At 45.7% G+C, this 21,187-nt stretch overlaps 1 protein-coding gene across 1 annotated transcript in view; it reads left to right on the forward strand.

Annotated features, from left to right (window-relative positions):
• The first annotated feature begins 17,661 nt into the window (after positions 1–17,661).
• The window catches only part of TCN2 (transcobalamin 2), a 12,930-nt gene continuing 9,404 nt past the window's right edge, over positions 17,662–21,187 (forward strand). The window contains exons 1-2 of the mRNA XM_007461202.1: positions 17,662–17,725; positions 20,740–20,932. Coding sequence (XP_007461264.1) covers positions 17,662–17,725; positions 20,740–20,932 — 257 coding nt within the window. The remainder of the gene's footprint in view (positions 17,726–20,739; positions 20,933–21,187) is intronic.

The following is a 21,187-nucleotide window of genomic DNA, read 5'->3' on the forward strand; positions in this document are numbered from 1 at the left end:
GGTCCTCAAAGAGGACATGCTTTTCCCAGGGGACACAGAAAGGGTTCCATTGAATTATAAGTTATGGCTACCACATGGGTACTTTGACCTTCTTGTGCACAGGGACCAGCAGGTTTGAAGAAGAGTCACTGTACTGGCAGGAGTAGTTGACCTTGAGCAGCTGGAAGAGGTCACACTGCTCTACACAATGGGGATGGGACAACACGTGCAGAACCCAGGTGAGCTGCTTGGGAGCCTCCTGGTACTCCATTGCCCACTGCAACTGAGAATGGACACATGAATTACCCCTGGCATGAGAAGAGTTAACATACCAAGGGTTCACAACCCTCAGCAATAAGGTTTGGGTTATGCTATCATCAAGATCTGCTGAGGTAAGAGCTGAGACTCAGGTGAGTTTAGGATGGATGGTGGAAGAAGATGAATACCAACTGCAGCCCTGAGTCACAGATCAACCAAAGCAATGGAGGTTATGGTTTATTCTAGTAGCATCCCTTTTCTTAGGTTCCACTCAGGAAGCAAGGCCCATGGAACTATCCCTGAACCTGTGTGGAGAAGTAAATGTATGTGGTGCAAGGGGTGGACTGTAGTGGCTTCAAAACATGCCTCTCAGGCCTCCTACTGTGGGGAGCACAATTGCCCAATTTCCCCAGCTGTGCTCTGAAATCCATCGAGTGCTAGTGCAAAGGCTGTGCTTCCCATGGGCTCCCAGCCAATGACTGAGCACAGCAAGGATACTGAGGGAGGCCTGGTCCTTGGAGTCACAGGACTCCTCTGCTGGGTGACTGTTTTGTGTCAGTCTCAGCCTATCATCGATAGTGATGCTATCGGCTAGGAGTGCCTGGGGGGGCCTGTACTACCAGTGGGAGCCCCCCACACCCCAGACATTTCCCCAACTGGAGCCAGTGTCGTGGAGGGACTAGTCCTTGTGGTTCTCACTGTGATTGCAAGATACACCTCAGCAACAACCATTAGGGAACTTTGAGGGGAAAAGAAAAGGTTTATTACAAGTCCTAGAGGGTACCTGGCACGTCTGGGGCCACACAGCAAGGTCACAGGTAGAGAGAGAAAGAGCATGCACCTGAGGTTTTGCCTTTATTGGGGTTGCAGATGAGGTGCCTAGGGTTTCACAGGTTCTCTCTTTATTGGCAAATTTAAAACAGAAGAGCCAGAATTAGGACACAGGAAGGGAAAAGTGGGGTCACTCAAGCAGTCAGTTATGTAGGTTATGCAGGACTTTCTAAAAGGGGAATTTTGGGGAATTCCCTGGGGGTCTAGCAGTTAGGACTCTGCACTTTCACTGCCGAAGAGGCAGGTTCAATCCCTGGTCAGGGAACTAAGATCTCACAAGCCGCTGGGCTAAAAGAAAAAAGTGGGGGAGGGACTTCATGGGTGGGGGCAGCCTGTCTCCTTATCTATTTGTTTAACTAGTAACTGTGTCCCGCAAAATGTTTGAGGTGCGTGTCTTTGAAATGAATGCCTCAGCAATCGAAAGCTTAATGTCAGGCAGTTAAAATTAAAAAAAAAAAAACTTACTGTCAGGCACTTACACTACAGTAACTTTATTTTTTTATTTATTTTTATTTTTGGCTGCATTGGGTCTTTGTTGCTGCGCTCGGGCTTTTCTGTAGTTGCGGTGAGCAGGGGCTACTCTTCGTTGCGGTGCGCAGGCTTCTCATTGGGTGGCTTCTCTTGTTGCAGAGCACGGGCTCTAGGCATATGGGCTTCAGTAGTTGTGGCTCGCAGGCTCTAGACTGCAGGCTCAGTAGTTGTGGCATACGGGCTTAGTTGCTCCGCGGCATGTGGGATCTTCCCAGACCAGAGCTTGAACGCGTGTCCTCTGCATTGGCAGGTGGATTCTTAACCACTGAGCTGCCAGGGAAGCCCCACTACAGTAACTTTGATCCCAGGGCTTGCCGTAGGCCTTGCTGAAAGTTTCTTAAATCTCTACAGCATTAATTATTAAGAGAAATGCAAATCAAAACTACAATGAGGTATCACCTTACACCGTTCAGAATGGCCATTATCAAAAAAATCTAGAAACATAACTAATAAGAACCTGCTGTATAAAAAATAAATAAAATAAAATTCAAAAACAAAAAAAATCTAGAAACAATAAATGCCGGAAAGGGTGTGGTGAAAAGGGAACCCTCCTGCACTGTTGGTGGGAATGTAAATTGATACAGCCACTGTAGGGAACAGTATGGAGTTTCCTTAAAAAACTAAAAATAGAACTACCATATGACCCAGCAATCCCACTACTGGGCATATACCCAGAGAAAACCATAATTCAAAAAGACACATGTGGACTTCCCTGGTGGCGCAGTGGTTGAGAGTCCACCTGCTGATGCAGGGGATGGGTTCGTGCCCCGGTCCGGGAAGATCCCACATGCTGCGGAGTGGCTGGGCCTGTGAGCCATGGCTGCTGAGCCTGCGCGTCTGGAGCCTGTGCTCCACAGCGGGAGAGGCCACAACACTGAGAGGCCTGCGTACCACAAAAACAAAAAACCAGGACATGGAAGCAACCTAAATACCCATCAACAGACGAATGGATAAAGAAGATGTGGTACATATATACAATGGAATATTACTCAGCCATAAAAAGGAACGAAATTGGGTCATTTGTAGAGATGTGGATGGATCTAGAGACTGTCATACAGTGAAGTAAGTCAGAAACAGAAAAACAAATATCATATATTAACGCATATATGTGGAACCTAGAAAAATGGTACAGATGAACCTGTTTGCAGGGCAGAAATAGAGACACAGATGTCAAGAACAAACGTATGGACACCAAGGGGGGAAGTGGCAGGGGTGGTGGTGGTGGTGTGATGAATTGGGAGATTGACATATATACACTAATATGTATAAAATAGATAATTAATAAGAACCTGCTGTATAAAAAATAAATTCAAAAATTCAAAAAACAAAAAAAGACATGTACCACAATGTTCATTGCAGCACTATTTACAATAACCAGGACATGGAACCAACCTAAATGTCCATCAACAGATGAATGGATAAAGAAGACGTGGCACATATATACAGTGGAATATTACTCACCATAAAAAGAAACAAAATTGAGTTATTTGTAGTGAGGTGGATGGACCTAGAGTCTGTCATACAGATTGAAGTAAGTCAGAAAGAGAAAAACACCGTATGCTAACACATATATGTGGAATCTAAAAACAAAAACAAAAAAAATGGTACTGATGAACCTATTTGTAGGGCAGGAATAAAGAGGTAGACATAGAGAATGAACTTGAGGACATGGGGTGGGAGGGCGAAGCTGGGGCGAAGTGAGAGTAGCATCGACATATATACACTACCGAATGTAAAATAGCTAGTGGGAAGCAGCAACATAGCACAGGGAGATCGGCTTGGTGATTTGCGATGACCTAGAGAGCTGGGATAGGGAGGGTGTGAGGGAGGCTCAAGAGGGAGGGGATGTGGGGATATATGTATGCATATGGCTGATTCACTTTGTTGTACAACAGAAAGTAACAGTATTGTGAAGCAATTATACTCCAGTAAAGATCTATTAAAAAAAATATCTCTACAGCAGTCTCAGACCTCCCTTACCTATTTCCTTCCTTCCCTCTCTCCTTCACAGGGGTCAGACCTGCACCATAGTCTGACAGGTCCACTGGCTTCCTCTGGTTCCCTTTCCCTTTATACTCATAGAATTTTCCCCGATCAATCCTATGCACATCTAATACCATCTTGGCATCTGCTCTTGGAGGACCAGGAATAACACAACCAGTCATAGATTTATAGCTTGATTTTTCACAAACCAAATACACCCATATAAGCAGCACCCAGCTCAGGAAACAGAACATGACCAGCGCCCAGGAGCCCTCCCAGCAGTGCCCCCTTCCAGTTCCTATCAAAGAGAATCACTAATCAAATTCCCACATCATACCTTAGTTTTGCCTATTTTTCAACTCTCTGTGGACAAAAAAATGTCACCTGCTGTATCAGTAAAAAAAAAAAAAAAAAAGGATGTTCCTGCCATCAGGCCATCAGCCACTGCAGCAGCCTCACTGGGCATCCTTGCTATGAAGTCCAAGCTCATACTACTCACTGTACGACAGGCCAGTAAATTGAGAGATGAGTTTTTGGGGCAAGGAATAGCGACTTTATTCAGAAAGCCAGCAGACCGAGAAGATGGTGTACTCATGTCCCAAAGAACCATCTTGCCTGAGTTAGAATTCAGGCTTCATTTATACTAAAAGGGGTGGGAGTAAAGTCAAACATTTCCTGGTTCCGCTCAGCCTCAGGAGGGGATGTGTTAGTTTCCTCCTTCCTGTAGTCATTCACAGGTGGACCTGGTCAGGATGTGAGCTAAACAAAGGGATTTTAGCTTAGTGCTCATCGCCTGGGAGGCAGGGGTCCCAGAGGTGGGTCCTTATAATTCAAGCTTATAGGCAACATCCCTTTAGTGATTAACTTGTAATAGAATCCTCTGTTACACCCTGAAGGGATTCAGATGGAGAAAAACAGGATCCTAGCCCTAGATAGCTAAGGTGCATATCAAAGGAATGATTTCAATGAGCCCAGACTCTTGCATCTTCCCATACATAGAAAAGCACTAAATTCATTAACTTGAGATGTCTGTTTTCTCTTTAATTAACAGTAATCTTTTGGTGTTCCAGCTACCTGGGCTTTTTGTTGTTTTTCATTTGTTTGTTGTTTCTTTGTGTGTTTTTTGTTTGTTTATTTTTTTGCAAAAACTCCTCTATGTATCCTGGCTCCTCCCTTACCTCTTCAGAACAGTCCCTTAGAGTTATCTGAGAGGCTGTATCCTGGGCTTAAGTCCTCAGAAAGTCTGCTGAATAAAACATAACTCTAGGGCTTCCCTGGTGGTGCAGTGGTTGAGAGTCCGCCTGCCGATGCAGGGGACATGGGTTCGTGCCCCGGTTTGGGAAGATCCCACGTGCCGCAGAGTGGCTGGGCCCGTGAGCCATGGCCGCTGAGCCTGCGCGTCCGGAGCCTGTGCTCCGCAACGGGAGAGGCCACAACAGTGAGAAGCCCACGTACCCCCCCCCCCAAAAAAAAAAATTCGGCGTGGGGGAATTCCCTGGCAGCTCAATGGTTAGGACTCCATGCTTCCACTGCAGGAGTCACAGGTTCAATCCCTGGTCAGGGAACTAAGATCCCTGTGTGGCACAGCCATAAAAAAAAAAAATAAATAGAAATTGGGGATGGGGTCAGTTGACTGTTTCTGTCGATAAGTCTTATGCAGTTGAAATCATGAAAGCTGGAATAGTCTGAGGGCTGGAGAAGCTGGGGGCTGGCTGGACATTCTTCTGTCTCTTCAGGTAATCACAGGGCTTCTTCAGGTAATCATGTGGATTACTTTCCTGGGCCAATTTAGGCTTCCACCCAGGATAGCAGCCTCAGGATGGTTGGACTGTTTACACAACAGCTCTCAAGTGTTACCAAGAGCAAGGTGGCAGTGCATTTTCTTTTCTGACTTGAAGTCATATATTATCACTTCTTGTATATTCTGCAACTTACAAGCAAGTCACAGATCTGCCCAGATTCAAAGGGAGGGGACTTAGACTTTGTGAATGAATGACAAAATTATAGAAGACCACAGTGGGACGGGGTATTGTTGCAGCCATCTTTGCAAAATACAATCTGATATATGCTCTTTGTCTCTATTAATGCTTTTTGCATAAGACTATTTGATCTGATAATAATATAGCTAAGCCAGCTTTATTTTGGTTGGTATTTTTCTGATATATCTTTTTCTAACCTTTCACTTTTAATCTTTTTGCATTTTTATGTTATAGGAATTTCTCTTAAAAACAGAATATAGCTGGGTATTTTAAAAACCAACCTGATAGTCTTCGCCCTTGAACTGGATAGTTTAATCCATTTACATGGATTGTGATGGCTGATATATTTGGGTTTCTGTCTTCTGTCTTATTTTTGTTCTATCTATTCAGTTTTTCTGGGTTTCTTTTTTCTCCCCCTCTGTTTTGTTTTCTTTTAGATTAAATTCTCCCCACAATAATTCTGTTTGTCCTTCTACTAGTTTACATACTGTTTCTGTTCTTTAAATGATTATCCAGAATTTTTAGCTTACACTTAAAATCAATAGACCCTCTAGAACATAGGATTATTTATTTAAGGACACCAGCAAAATACCTTCAAAGTCCACAGAAATGATGAGATGATGATTTTAAGGACTCCTCCTTTTTTTTTAAAAAGAAGTAGACTTTATTTTGGGGACTTCCCTGGTGGTCCAGTGCTTAAGAATCTGCCTTCCAATGCAGGGGACATGGCTTCGATCCCTGGTTGGGGAACTAAGATCCCACATGCCATGGGGCAACTAAGCCCACGTGCCACAATTACTGAGCCCACGTGCCACAACTAGAGAGAAGCCTGCGAGCCGCAACTAAGACCCAATGCAGCCAAATAAATAAATAAATAGATAGATAGATAGATAGATTTTATTTTTAATTATTTCCCCCCCCACGCCGCACAGCATGTGGGATCTTGGTTCCCCGACAAGGAATCGAACCCACACCCCCTGCATTGGAAGCGTGGAGTCTTAACCACTGAACTGCCAGGAAAGTCACCAGGACTTTATTTTTTATTTTATTTTTTAATTTATTTTTATTTTTATTTTTTTTGCGGTACGCGGGCCTCTCACTGTTGTGGCCTCTCCCGCTGCGGAGCACAGGCCCTGGACGCGCAGGCCCAGCGGCCATGGCTCACGGGCCCAGCCACTCGGCGGCATGTGGGATCCTCCCAGACCGGGGCACGAACCCATGTCCCCTGCAACGGCAGGCAGACTCTCAACCACTGCGCCACCAGGGAAGCCCAGGACTTTATTTTTTAGAACAGCTTTAGCTTTACATAAAAATTGCACAGGTAGTGCAGAGAATTCCCATATATCTCACAGTCAGTTTTTCTTATTATTAGCATCTAACATTAGTATGGTACATTTGTTACAATTAATGAACTAATATTGATACTTAATTATTAATATACATTATTCAGATTTCCTTAGTTTTAAACCTAATATCTTTTTTTTTTTTTTTCTGTTTCAGGGCACCACGTTACATTTGTCATGTCTCCTTAGGCTCCTCTTGGCTATGACAGTTTCTCAGACCTTCCTTATTTGTGATGACCTTGACAGTTTTGAGGAGTCCTGGTCAGGTATTTTGCAGGATGTTTGGAATTTGTTTTTTTACTCATGGTTAAACTGGGGGTTGGAAGGACTTCCCTGGTGGTCCAGTGGGTAAGACTCCGTGCTCCCAATACTGGGGGTCCAGGTTGGGTCCCTTGTTGGAGAACTAGATCCCAGATGCATGCTGCAACTAAGACCCAGCATAGCCAATATAAATAAATTAAATAAATAATAAATAAATTTTTAAAAAACTGTGGGTTGGAGGAAGAAAACCACAGAGGCGAAGTGCCATTTTCATCACATCCTATCAAGGGTGTACGCTGTCAACATGATTGTTCACCTTGGCTTTGGTCATTTGGTTGACGAATTGCTTGTTGGGCTTCTCGATTGTAAAGATACTTTTCCTCCCACCCACTTTCCATACTGTATTTTTTGGAAGGATGTCACTGCACAGCCCACACTTAGGGAGTGGGGAGTTATGCTCCCCCTCCTTGAAGGCAGAGTATCTACATAGATTATTGGGAATTTTTCTGCATGAGAGATTTGTCTCTTATCCATTTGTCTTAGTCTGTCTGGGCTGCTATAACAAAATACCATAGACTTGCTATAACAAAATACCATACCATAAGTAGCTTGCAAAGAACAGAAATTTGTTTCTCACAATTCTGGAGGCTGGAAAGTCCACTACCAAGGTGCTGACAGATTGGGTGTCTGGTGAGGGCTTGCTTTCTGGTTCATAGACAGCCAAATTTTCACTGTATCTTCACATGGCTGAAGGAGTGAGGGCTCTCTCCGGGGTCTCTCTTTTATTAAACATTTTATTGAAATATGGTTGTTTTACAGTGTGTTAGTTTCAGGTGTATAATAAAGTGATTCAGTTATTTTATTTATATATATATATATATATATATATATATATATATTCTTTTTTTAACATTCTCTCCCATTATAGGTTATTACAAGGTATTAAGTATAGTTCCCTGTGCTATACAGTAGGTCCTTGTTAGTTATCTACTGGGGTGTCTTTTATAAGGAGTCTAATCCCATGCATGATGGCTCCTAATTACCTCCCAAAGTCCCCACCTCCAGAAAACATGGCATTGGGGAATAGGTTTCAACACATGAATTTGGGGGGACACAAACATTCAGTGTATGTCAGTGTTTATTTATTTGCTGGATCATTTATTTATATCAGTATGTAAGCATGGATATTTATTTTTTACTTTGGGTTATAGTCTATCACTTTTGTTGCTCAAATTATTCCAGCTTTGGCCACTAGGGGCCCCCCTTCAGTCTGCTCCTGTATCCCTTTTTTTTTTTTTTTTTTTTTTTTTTTTTTTTTTTTTTTTTTTTTTTTTCACTGTTGTGGCCTCTCCCGTTGTGGAGCACAAGCTCCGGACGCGCGGGCTCTCCGGCATGTGGGATCCTCCCGGACCGGGGCACGAACCCGTGTCCCCTGCATCGGCAGGCGGACACTCTCAACCTGCGCCACCAGGGAGGCCCTCCTGTATCCCTTTGACATACTCAGTCAGTGTGGGTGCACGTGTGCATGTGTGTACTTCCTTACCTTCTGGACCTATAAGATGTTCCAGGCTCATCTTGCATATTTCTTGTCCCAGTCCTAGTATCAGTCATAATAGGGGAACCTGGTTCCTTTTATTGGAGAATGGTTATTATAAATCAAAATCTGGGCACTCAGTAATCTTATTGCTCCTGTGCTGTCTTTGCTTCTAGACCCTCTCATCTGACAGCAAAAAATATGTTTGTGTATACTGTTCTGTTGTGTACACACATACCTATAACTATTTCTGGATGTAACCATCTGTGTCTGTATTAAGCTAAACATGAATTCATACTGATGTCTCCACCACTACCGTCACCACACAGATCATTCTAGCCTCCTCCCCTTGCTTGTCTGTAAACCGTGACTCCAACACTGAGAAACCTGACTTCTGTAACCTGCCATCCATTTGCTTAATTGTTCAATTCCAATACTCATGTCTGCTAGCATCAGAATTATTAACTCTCACCCTCATGATATAGTGCTTATGTGCAGATCTTTTTGCCTTTATTCTACAGACCCCACTCATCATCACAGTTTCTTAGGCCAGCACACTTTCCCCCACTCTTTTTTTTTTTAGCAAATTTATTTATTTTTGGCTGTGTTGGGTCTTTGCTGTGTGCGGGCTTTTCTCTAGTTGCAGCGAGTGGGGGCTACTCTGTTGCGGTGTGCGGGCTTCTCATCGCGGTGGCTTCTCTTGTTGCAGAGCACGGGCTCTAGGTGCGCGGCCTTCAGTAGTTGTGGCTCATGGGCTCTAGAGTACAGGCTCAGTACTTGTAGCACATGGGCTTAGTTGCTCCACGGCATGTGGGATCTTCCCGGACCAGGGCTCAAACCCGTGTCCCCTGCATTGGCAGGCGGATTCTTAACCACTGTGCCACCGGGGAAGTCCTCCCCCACTCTTTTGGTGAGGTTGCTTCATACATTTGTAATACAATTAGATTGTTTGTCACATTCTGCATTCTATCCTGGGATCCCATCGTCTCCTGAATAATATTTTTTTAATTTGCATGTGTTAGGTTCACTCTATGTGCTGTAAAGTTCTATAGGTTTTGACAAATATGTAGTATTATATATCCACCATTATACTCTCATACAGTTTTGCCATACTTGCTTCACCTATTCAACCCTCCCTTCCCCTACTCTTCCCCCCCAGCCTCTGGCAACTACTGATCTTCTTACTATTTACCATAGTTTTGCCTTTTCTACAATGCTGTGTAATAGGAATAATCGGAGACCTTTCAGTCTTGCCCCTTTCTTCCCTCGGCAATATGAATTTATGTTTCACCCCTGGCTTTTTGTGGCTTAATAGCTCATTTATTTTACTTTTTTTACTTCTTGATTTTTTTTGGCTGTGCCACTCAGCATGTGGGATCTTAGTTCCCTGACCAGGGATCAAACCCGTGCATCCCCTGCATTGGAAGTGTGGAGTCTTAACCACTGGACAGCCAAGGAAGTCCAATAGCTCATTTCTTTTAATTGCTATTTTCAGTTATATAATATTTCATAGTATATATGTACCAGAATATGTTTATCCATTCACCTATGGAAAGACAACTTGGTTGCTTCCAGTTTTTGGCAATTATGTATGAAGTAGTTCTAAATTCTCACATGCAGATTTTTGTGTGGACATAAGTATTCATATCTGTTGGGTAAACAGCTAGGAGCACGATTGTGGAATCTGATAGTGAAACTATGTTTTGCTTTGTAAGTAACTGCCAACTGTCTTCCAAAGTGGCTGTACCATGTTGCATTCCCACCAGCAGTGAGTGACAATTCCTGTTGTTCCACATCCTTGCCAACATTTGGTGATGTCAGTGTTTTGGATTTGAGCTATTCTAATAGGTATATAGTGGTATCATTGTTGTTTTAACTTGCAGTTATCTGGTGACATATGAAATGGAGCATCTTTTCATATGCTTATTTGCCATCTATATATCATCTCTGGTGAGATGTCTGTTCAGGTCTTTGGTCTATTTTTAAATTGGGTTGTTTGTTTTCTTATTGTTGAGTTTTAAGGGTTCTTTGGATAACCATCTTTTTTTTTTGCGGTACGCAGGCCTCTCACTGTTGTGGCCTCTCCCGTTGGGAGCACAGGCACCGGACTCGCAGGCTCAGTGGCCATAGCTCACGGGCCTAGCCGCTCCGCGGCATGTGGGATCTTCCCGGACCGGGGCACAAACCCGTGTCCCCTGCATCGGCAGGCGGACTCTCAACCACTGCGCCACCAGGGAAGCCCCTGGATAACCATCTTTTATCAGATATATCATTTGCAAATATTTTCTCTCACACTGTGGCTTGTCTTCTCATTCTCTTGACAGTGTCCTTAGCAGAGCAGAAGTGTTTTTTTCTTTTTGAATGAAGTCCAGCTTAGCAATCATTTCTTTTATAGACCATGCCTTTGATGTTATATCTTTTTTTTTTTTTTTTTTTTTTTTTGCAGTACGCGGGCCTCTCACTGTTGTGGCCTCTCCTGTTGCGGAGCACAGGCTCCGGACGCACAGGCTCAGTGGCCATGGCTCATGGGCCTAGCCACTCCGCAGCACGTGGGATCTTCCCGGACCAGGGCACGAACCCGTTTCCCCTGCATCGGCACGCGGACTCTCAACCACTGCACCACCAGGGAAGCCCTCCCTGATGTTATATCTTAAAAGTCATCACCTCTTCCAGAAGTTTTTTAGTTTTGTCTCTTACATTTAGGTCCACTTTGAATTAGTTTTTTGTGAAAGGTAAAAGGTATATGCCTAGGATTAATTCTTTTTTTTGATATATCCGATTGCTCTAGCACCTTTTGTTGAAATTACTGTCCTTTCTCTATTGTCAGTTGCCTTTGCTCCTTTGTCAAAATATCGGTTGACTATTTTTGAGGTAGTCCGTATATGGGCTCTCTATTCTGTTCTGTTGGTCAGTCTGTTGATTTTTTGACCAATAGTACACCATTTTGATTACTGCAGCTTTATTGTAAATCTGGAAATCAGGTAGTGTCATTCCTCCAACTTTGTTCTTCTTCAGTGTTTTGCTGGTTATTCTGGTTTTTCTTTGCCTTTCCACATGACCTTTAGGATCAATTTGTCAATATACACAAAATACCTTACTCGGATTTTGATTGGGATTATTCAAAACTATAGATCATGTTGGGAAGAATTGACAGTTAATAAAATTGAGTCTTCCAATCCATGAACACAGAATGCCTCTCCATTTATTTAGAACTTCTTTGATTTCTTTTTTTTTTTTAATTTTTTTTCCAGGGTTCTTTTTTTTTTTTATTAAAGAATAGTTGCTTTACAATGTTGTGTTAGTTTCAGGTATACAGCACAGATCCAGTTTTATATATATATATATGTATATATCTGAATATATATATATATATCTGAATATATATATATATATTCTTTTTCAAACTCTTTTCCCTTATAGGTTATTAAAAAGTATTGAGTATAGTTCCCTGTGCTATACAGTAGTTTCTTGTTGGTTATCTATTTTATATATAATAGTTTGTGTCTGTTAATCCCATACTCTTGATTTATCACTCCCCTTCCTTTGGGATTCTTTGAGGTATAGGTTTGAAGTACATTATGAAAGAGATATCATTTTTTTCTGCCATGTACCAGGCTGGTTTTTAAAATATTATTTATAATAATAATAATAATAAATCACTTTAGTCTTCATTATTATTTATTTATTATTATTATCGTTTTTTTTTTTGCGGTACGCGGGCCTCTCACTGTTGTGGCCTCTCCCGTTGCGGAGCACAGGCTCCAGATGCGCAGGCTTAGCGGCTGTGGTTCACGGGCCCAGCCGCTCTGCGACATATGGGATCTTCCCGGACCGGGGCACGAACCCGCATCCCCTGCATCGGCAGGCAGACTCTCAACCACTGCGCCACCAGGGAAGCCCATAGTCTTCATTATTATTGAAGGTCTTAACAGTGGGAATGGAAGCGCTCCCAGAAAGGCAGGAGCAACAGCAGAGGAAGGTCCCTTGGCCACCGCCTGCCATGACCTCAGTCAATTGTCTCCTCTGAGCCTCAGTTTCTTCATTAACAAACTGGAGGATGATGGAGCTATTCTGAGGGCTAATTGAAAAAGATGTATGTCCGTTGGCACACAGGGGCCACTTAGTTTTTATATCTTGAGTCAGAATCTGTTTCATGAACACAGACTGTGGGCCAGTTTCTTGACCTACTTGAATCTTCATAAAAACTCTCCCGCATATGGGTATTGTTATGACCCCTTTAGAGATTAAAAAAACGGAGGCTGAGAAATTAACACACCCAAGTCCACACAGAAGTAAAGGGCATATTCTGCGTCTGATCTTAGTTGGTCAGATGCCAAGTGTCCTTCTAGCTCAGCCATTGCTGGCCGCACCGTGCAGCATACGGAATCTTAGTTCCCGTGACCGAGAATCGAACCCTCGCCTCCTGCAATTGAAGCATGGATTCCTAACCACTGGACCGCCAGGGAAGTCCCTAGCTCTGCCATTTCTGATCACCAGGACCTGGAGGCATTGCCTCTTCCACTGTTTCCCTGCCGATCCTCTTTCCTCGGCTACCTCCAGCCTTTACACATTCTGTTCCCTCTGCCTGGAATACTCTCCTTGGCTGGATAAGTGGCCAAAGGAAAGGAAGATGAGCCCTATATTTACTTTGAAGCTGGACCCAGACCTCTGCAAGAGTCGCCTGTAAATTCAGAACAGTTCCAAGGATCTGTCTGAGCAGCTCTCCTGGGACCTGCAGTAAGGAATCCAGTGTGTCCCCTCCTGAGGTCCTGTCAAGACCGCCAGCCTTTGAAGAGGGAGGGGGAATGCAGGGGAAAGAGGGGAAGGCTGTCGGACAGGATTACTCCAATTCTGCCACAGCATCATTTGATATTTCCCAGCCTTATGTTGGGGAGAAAGAATTTTCCTCTACCCTTCAAAGGTTCTTTTGGCTGGTCTGATGATCAAATTGACATGAGACAGAGTAACAGGAGAAAATCAAATTTAATTTTGTAAGTACGAGAACCCCACATACATGAGAGGTTCAAAGATAGAAAGGTAAAATGTTGTATTTATGCCATCCTGAGCTAAGGAATGGGATAGGGACCTGGGGCTTCAACAGGAAGGAGGGCAATTCACAGGAACAAGAAGCAAAAGAGGAAACATTTGGTAATTAGATATTTGCCCTGCCACACAGGTGGGTCACTCAGATAAGATTCATCTCTGGTAATAATTCTCATTTTGGGAGAGACTTCCAATGTAAGTTCTTCCAGGTAGTTAAGGGAGGGACAGATGTTTCTCTTGAGCCCACAGGGTCTTGATTTCCTTTAGCTCAAAAGAATCCATATGCCATGGCGTGTTTGGGGGAGGCTGGAGTTGAACCTCTTCAGTTGCATGGCTTAAGATGGTCCAACAGTCTTGTGTTGCATGCAAGGCTGTTTTCTCTTACTTAGCTGGAATCCAGATCCTTAGAATTTGGAAACTTGCTAAGCGGACAATGACTGTTCCCTGTAACATTCTTTCCTGGATTTTGACAGATTGTTACTGATAAGAGCTGAAAGTGTTATGAGCTCGAACCACACACTAGGCACTGCTGCTAAGCATTTTATAAGCATTCTCATTTGATCCTCATGAGAAGCCTATGAGCACGGTGCCACACGCCCATTTTACAAGAAACAGGCTTAGAAAGGGTGTCTCTTGCCAAAGGTCATAGAGGCAAGACTAGAGTCCAGGTCTGTGGGATGACCCCTTTTTTGATGTTGCTGTTGAGATTTAATAATTTTTTTTTTTTGCCTTATCAAGGACATTCTTAAGTGAAACCAGCTTTTCCCCACCCTGGAGTGCACGGGGGTAAAGAATACAGTGACTACTAGTACAGTTTGGTGTCACTGCCTTGATTCCTGCTAAGGCACTAGCAGTTTTAGATGCCACTGCTTTACACCATGAGTGCAAATACCCAAAAAGCGAACAAGGCAGATAATGTCTTAGTATTTTCTAAAGTAATTTTGAGCTCACAGACCCCCTAAAAGGGTCTTGGAGGCCTCCAGGGACCCACAGACCACACTTTGAGAACAATCCTCTGGGTTATGGGCTATCAGTGATTTTCTGGTTTTTCTTTCCCTCTTCTTCCTCTACCTCCTTCTTCTCCCTTAGCACATTTTCTAATTTTTCATGCAATCCACATATCTTACTTATATAAGTTTTAAATTTTAAGATTAATTATGAACATCCTTCTACGTTAAATGGACTCTAAGTTTTTAATATATTTACATTTTTAATTAAGAAAATGGATATTCCATATGTAACGATACAGCCATGTATTTATTATATTCATTCTTCTCATGCCACCTTCACACATACAATTTTTTTTCACTTCACCTTTTTTTTTTTAATTGAAGTATGCTTGATGTACAATGTTATATAAGTTTCAGGTGTACAACATAGGGGTTCAACAACATAGGGGTTCAAATTTTTTCAAGGTTATACTCCATTTATAGTTCTTATAAAATATTGGCTATATTCCCTGTGTTGTACAATATATCCTTGTTCATGCATAAAATTTAATTTTTTTCCTGTTGGATTCTTTCTTAGGCTGTATCCTAGTCCAGTCATCCTGAGACCACCAAGAACAAACCTTTAGTCTGACAGTCGGCTCAGTTGATCCACTGCAATGAGGGTGAGGAACTGAGGGAGTCTGACTACACAGAGGGCAAGGCGATTACAGGATTTGGGTGAAGAGTGGGGTTAGGCTAGGTGAAATGTAAACCAAGCAGTGCTTTTTTTTTCTTTTTTTTTTGGCCGTGCCACGTAGCATGTAGGATCTTAGTTCCCTGACCAGGGATCGAAACTGTGCCCCCTGCAGTGGAAATGTGGAGTCTTAACCACTGGACTGCCAGGGAAGTCCCAACCAAGCAGTATTTTGATAGGCTCAGCACAGCACAGGGCTGTGTGAGAAGTGTCAGCTTCAGGTTTGGACAGCAAAGTACCCTGTGTAAGTGGAAACTACAAAGTTGAGACAGGCATGGAACGTTGAGTTCAGGAATTCCATACTGGGGCAACTTCTCTGTGTCAAAGTGACTTGGCGCCTCTGGGGTTGTTTCTTCCTTACTAACATAATTTCAGACAGCAAATTCCTGATAGTTTGTGATTGTAGGGGAAAAAAGAAATCCCGGTAAAAAAGTACAAGTAATAGTCACTCACACGGCATGGTTATCGGGACACTTTACAGTTGTTGTAACGTGACCTTGGGAGAAATAATGTTTCCTTTTTACACTGCAGCTGGCTTTGCCCGTGCCTGTCTGGACAGGCAAACTTTTACCTGCTCATTCCAAGCTAATCTTTACTTTCTCAGCTATAGACCCCCAAACAGAAGTCCTGAACCAAATGATTTAGTTGTTTTTCTTTTTCACTTCCCCTGACTGCATTACCTGAAACAGTCCAGTTCCACCCCCAATCAGTCACTCTGTTTCTAATAGCTATGGAAATGCACCTCATCCCCACTGGTCACTGCAGTACATTCGAGTCCTCAGGGATCAGAGGTGACTCTCCCAAGGAAGCTGCTTCTCATCAGAGGCTGCTGTCCTGGAGGTGGCAGGAAACAGAATCATTGCCACTGGCCACAGGCAGAGGGTTGGGGAGCGGGGCAGTCCCATCCCAAACCAAGGCAGCTCCATTGCCCACAAATTTCCAAGGCCCCCGTGGAAGTCTGAACCCAAGAATCTGCAGAAGTTGGGCCTCTAGCTGGCATCCTTCCTTCCCTGGAACTTCACCCTGATGGGCCATGCCCAGCCTCCTTGCACTAGACGATCTAATTTTATATTTATAAGGTACTTCCGTAAACAGATGCAGTCTCTGTATTTATTTATGTCTGTATTTATTGGCTTGTGATAAGTCAGGCACAAAACTGAATTATCTTGAAAGACTGAACTGTGGCAATTTGCCATAAAATGATTGCAATAGAAATTTTATTTAAAAGTGATTAGAGATGTTTTAAGGTCATAACATCTTCGCAAGTTGAGCTGGAAGGGAGCTTAATTAGAATGATCTTCTCCAACCCTTTCAGCTCACACAGGAGAAACTTTCAAACTCAGAGAGGTTAAGTCACCTGGCCAAGGTAACACAGCACCTCCAGAGCTAACTCTTGGACATAGATTCTCCTGTGGGCCTAGGCAGGTGGGGAATCCTTTGTTCTCTCTCCTCCTTGAAGAGATTTTTTTTAGGTTACTTTCCTAGTCCTGACAAGTGGCCCTGCTAACCATAGCTTTGTGTCTCAGATGATTAAGTCTTGTTCATTAAATGGCTTTGTTTTGTCTCCAGGAGGCTCCCAGCTTTCTGGTCGGCTGAGAAAACTGGCCTGTCTGGTCCGATTCGGCTGCACTCCACACACCCCCACCCCCACCCCACCGCTGGGGCGGGCCGGCAGAGAACAGCTGACTCCAGCCGCTGCTCATGTGACCGTCGCAGCTCCCTGTCCTGCTCCCTGTCCCAGGCCAGGGTGGACACTTTCAGGGGCTCCTTCTGGGAGGGGTACCAGGTAGGCACTCCAGCCCTGCCCGTCCACCGCTGGAACAGCCAAAGGGATACAGGACAGGAGTGGTCGGACAGACTTGGGCAGATCAGAAGTCAGACCTCCTGCGGTGGTCCAGGGCTCTTTGGGCAGCGGGGACAGAATGTGGTTGGCCTCGCAATGTTGCACACCACCGCTGCTTGCCCTCCCCCTCCCCCTGTCCCCTGACCTCCAGGAAGGCCTGCTCTGCCCTGCCCTTCCTTCCTCTGTTCTTTGGCCTTCCTTTCCCCTCGGCTACAGACCTTTTCCCCTTTCTCTCTGCTGACTTAGCAGTGTGCCGCCGGGCGTGGAGGGATTAATCAGTGACAGGAAGCTGCCTCTTTCGGAGCAGTGACTGCTGTGGTCAGGAGAGCCTCTGCCAGGCCAGCCCTAGGAATCTGTCCTGCTCCCCGCCTGCTGCTTACCCCTGCTCCTGCCATGGGGTGCCTTGGGGCCCTCCTCTTCCTGCTTGGGGGCCTGGGAGCTCTCGCCCAGATCTGCGGTGAGTACCTGGATCTACTCCGTGCCTCTTGCCTGCTGGGTCCTTAGGAGAGAGGACCATCTTGTCCAAGCCCTGAGAAACAGGCTCAGATGTGTGTGTGTGGCAGGGATGACTTAGCTGCCCCTCTGGGCTCCCACAGCAGTTTGGACTTAGCTGGACCTCAGTGTTGTAGCACATTGTATTGAGATGAATTGTATGTCTGACTCGCCGCCAGACAAGATCACTTCCATTAATTCAGTCATTTGTTCATTTATTCATTCAATACACATTGATTGAGCCTTCTCTGTGCCAGGCACCATGTTAGGCTTTGGGGAAAGAACAAAGAGCAAGACAGGTCTTCCCCCCTCCTTCCTAGAGCTTCCATTCTAGTGAAGGGGATGGCGGTCAAGAGGCAAGTCAGTGCTGTGTTGGGGGCTGTGATGAGTGCCAAAGGAAGCCCAAGGCCTGGCGGGGGTGGGGGATTGCCAATTCAGGGAGAAGGGATGGGAAGGATTTCCAAGGACCAGGGGGTGATGCAGGAACTAAGACCCGAAAGAGGAAAAGGAGCTGGCAAGGAAAGGAGTGAGGGGCGGGCACCCCGGCAGAGGGAAAGCAGAGGGAAAGCTAGCGTGTGGAGACCCTGGCGGGTCACAGCGGCGGCAAGGCGTTTGCTTTACATTCCATACAGGGGCTTGCCTGCTCTGGTGCCCCGGGGAGTATCTCGGGAACTCTTGGGACCTGTGTGGGAGTTGGAGCGCACAGGCTCAGGGCTGCTCGTGCCCCGGAGCCCCACAGGAAGCAGAGGCAGGAAGGGAAGGTGGGCTGCCCGCCTCTCTTCATTCCTAGTCGTCCTCTGCCCACAGCGTTTCGCTCTGCCTACACCAGCAGGGTCTCCTGTGACCCTTGCAGAAACCGAGAGGCAGGTTCAGTCATGTGCAGGTGACACATGAAGCAGTCAAGGGTTGAAGGGGCCAGGTGATCTGCCCAAGGCACCCCAGCTTTCCAGGGCTTTGCTGGATTCAGCTCTCAGAACTCCAGGTCACGGTCTTCCCTGGGCACCAGGAGCCTCCCGCCCGGCGTGTTCCACAAGTGCCACCAGACCCCACAGCCCTTGGCTCTTGGTTCCTGTCCAGGCAGTCCCCAGGGGAGACCCGGCACCCTCAGTGGGTATGAACCTTTCAACAGTTGGTCCATAGGCCTGACCCCAAAAGAGCCCTGAACTGGGTTTGGGGGTGCAGCCCACTGCTGCTGGGCCACTTAGTCACTCCCAGTCTCATTCACTCGTAAAATGGGCTAAGAATGCTCCCCTGCCTTCCTCCTTGGTGTGATGCAAGGATCCCACCACCTGCTTTACCAGGTTCAAGCCCTGTGTGGCTGTGAAACTGACACAGATCTGCACTAGTGCCCATGCAGGGTGGGCTTCCGTGCTTCCTCTTGTCAAAGCCAGTCCTCTGCTGGCAGAGCTGGGCGGCCCTGTGAGCTGGAGGCCCTGAGGGGAGGGAGCTCGCCCAGGCTTACTTTTATTACCCTGGGTGAATCTTAGCAGCTCCTTCCTGCTAAGGAAGCTGAACTGTGTTTACCCACCTCTCTTTACAGCACCAGCTCCTCTTCCTATCATGCTAATCCCAGGGCTGACTCACCCACTGGAGGTCAGAGCCCAAGGTGGGGGTGGGGCTCCCTCTCCAGTTTGAAGAAAAGGGAGAGGAAAAGAGAACTGTGGAGGGAGAGGTAAGGAGAGAGACAGGCTGAGAGTTGGAGAGAATGAGATAGATCCAGAGACAGAGATAGAGAGAGAGAGAGAGAGAGGGAAATTCCTACAGAAATGGGGGCAGGCACACAGAAAAGCACTGAGAAAGAGAAAGGAAAAGAGAAACAGCCTCCTCCCCAGTTCCTTTGCTCCATTCCCTGGGAGGGGCGGCCTGCCCAGCAGCTGGAGCCCCACAGCAACTGGGAGGCGGTAAATGGGGAAAAGTCTAAAGTGGCTCCAAGGCCACCTACTCAGCTCAGGTTCCCTCCCTGAGGGAGGAAAGTGCCAGTCAGCTGGAGCTGGGAAACACCCCTAAGGGCTTCTGCTTCCCTCATTGGTAAATCCCGAAGCACACAGATAAATGGTCGCAAAGGATTATGGCTTTCTAACAATTCACCTCACAATCTCAGGTCCTTTTCACCTAAACTGAGGGGGCAGGAAAAGCGTTTTTCTGAGATCTGCCCAGAGGAAGTTCACCAGGCAGCCCCAGTTAGCCAGTGGGCAGGATGCAGTGTTTTTGTTTTTGTTTTTTTTTTAATTGGAATATAGTTGATTTACAGTGTTGTGTTAGTTCCAGGTATATAGCAAAGTGAATCAGTTATACATATATATCCACGTTTTTTGAAGATTCTTTCCCCATATAGGTCATTACAGAGTATTGAGTAGAGTTCCCTGTGCTATACAGTAGGTCCTTATTACTTATCTATTCTGTATGTAGTAGTGTGTATATGTCAATCCCAGTCTCCTAATTTATCCACCCCCCTTCACCCCTGGTAACCATAGGTTTGTTTTCTACATCTGTGACTCTATTTTTGTTTTAAAACTGGTTCTATAACCTGTTCCCAGTGTGAGTTGAAGTTTTTGTAAATGGGTGGAACACTCCCACAACTTTGGACTTCTGTTTCCTCTTTTGTGCAATGCAATGATGACAGTACCTACGTCACAGGGCTGGCCTAAGGACCGAGGGAGGTGGGGTGCAGTGCCTGGGGCACCCCACGCCGCTCAGCTTCCAGTCTCTCTGTCACTCCTGATGGGCAGAGTGGCTGCCTGGCACCCGCTTCCTCTGCCCTGGGCCCACCAGCTCTCCCTGGCCCGCTCCGGCCACTCTTTCAGGATACCGGCTTTTCCCGTTACCGCTGCCTCTCGTTACAGTCGGACTCCCGCATACGAGTAGGGTGTGTGCCAGGTGACAGTAAGGTGGGGATGTTTATTCCCTGGAGAAGACCCTGGTAAGGTGTCACTGGTGGCATGGCCCTGCGACCTCACTTGGCCTGTTCTCTTTCCTAAGAAATAACAGAGGTGGACAGCACGCTGGTGGAGAGGCTGGGCCAGCGCCTCTTGCCTTGGATGGACCGGCTCTCCCCGGAGCAGCTGAACCCCAGTATCTACGTGGGCCTGCGCCTCTCCAGCCTGCAGGCTGGGGCCAAGGAGGCCCAATACCTGCATAGCCTCAAGCTCAGCTACCAGCAGAGCCTCCTGAGGTCTGGCCATGCTCTCTCTCCTCTTTTCCCCATGGTGTGCTCCACATCCTAAGAGACAGGAGATCTGTGTTCCGGTTTGGGCCTGTCACTGCTTTGTTGGGAGACCTTAGGGCAAGTTTCATCTCCTCTGGGCCTTTCTCCATCTGTAGAATGGGGTTGGTCCGACTAGACTGGAGATGCCAATCCGGGGCCCTTGGGCGGCTACTGTACCCTCCGGTACCTGAGGCAGACATTACTAATCCATGGCCACACTCT

The sequence above is a fragment of the Lipotes vexillifer genome, unplaced genomic scaffold (genome assembly GCF_000442215.2).
Source record: "Lipotes vexillifer unplaced genomic scaffold, Lipotes_vexillifer_v1.1 scaffold691, whole genome shotgun sequence".
NCBI lineage: Eukaryota > Metazoa > Chordata > Mammalia > Artiodactyla > Lipotidae > Lipotes > Lipotes vexillifer.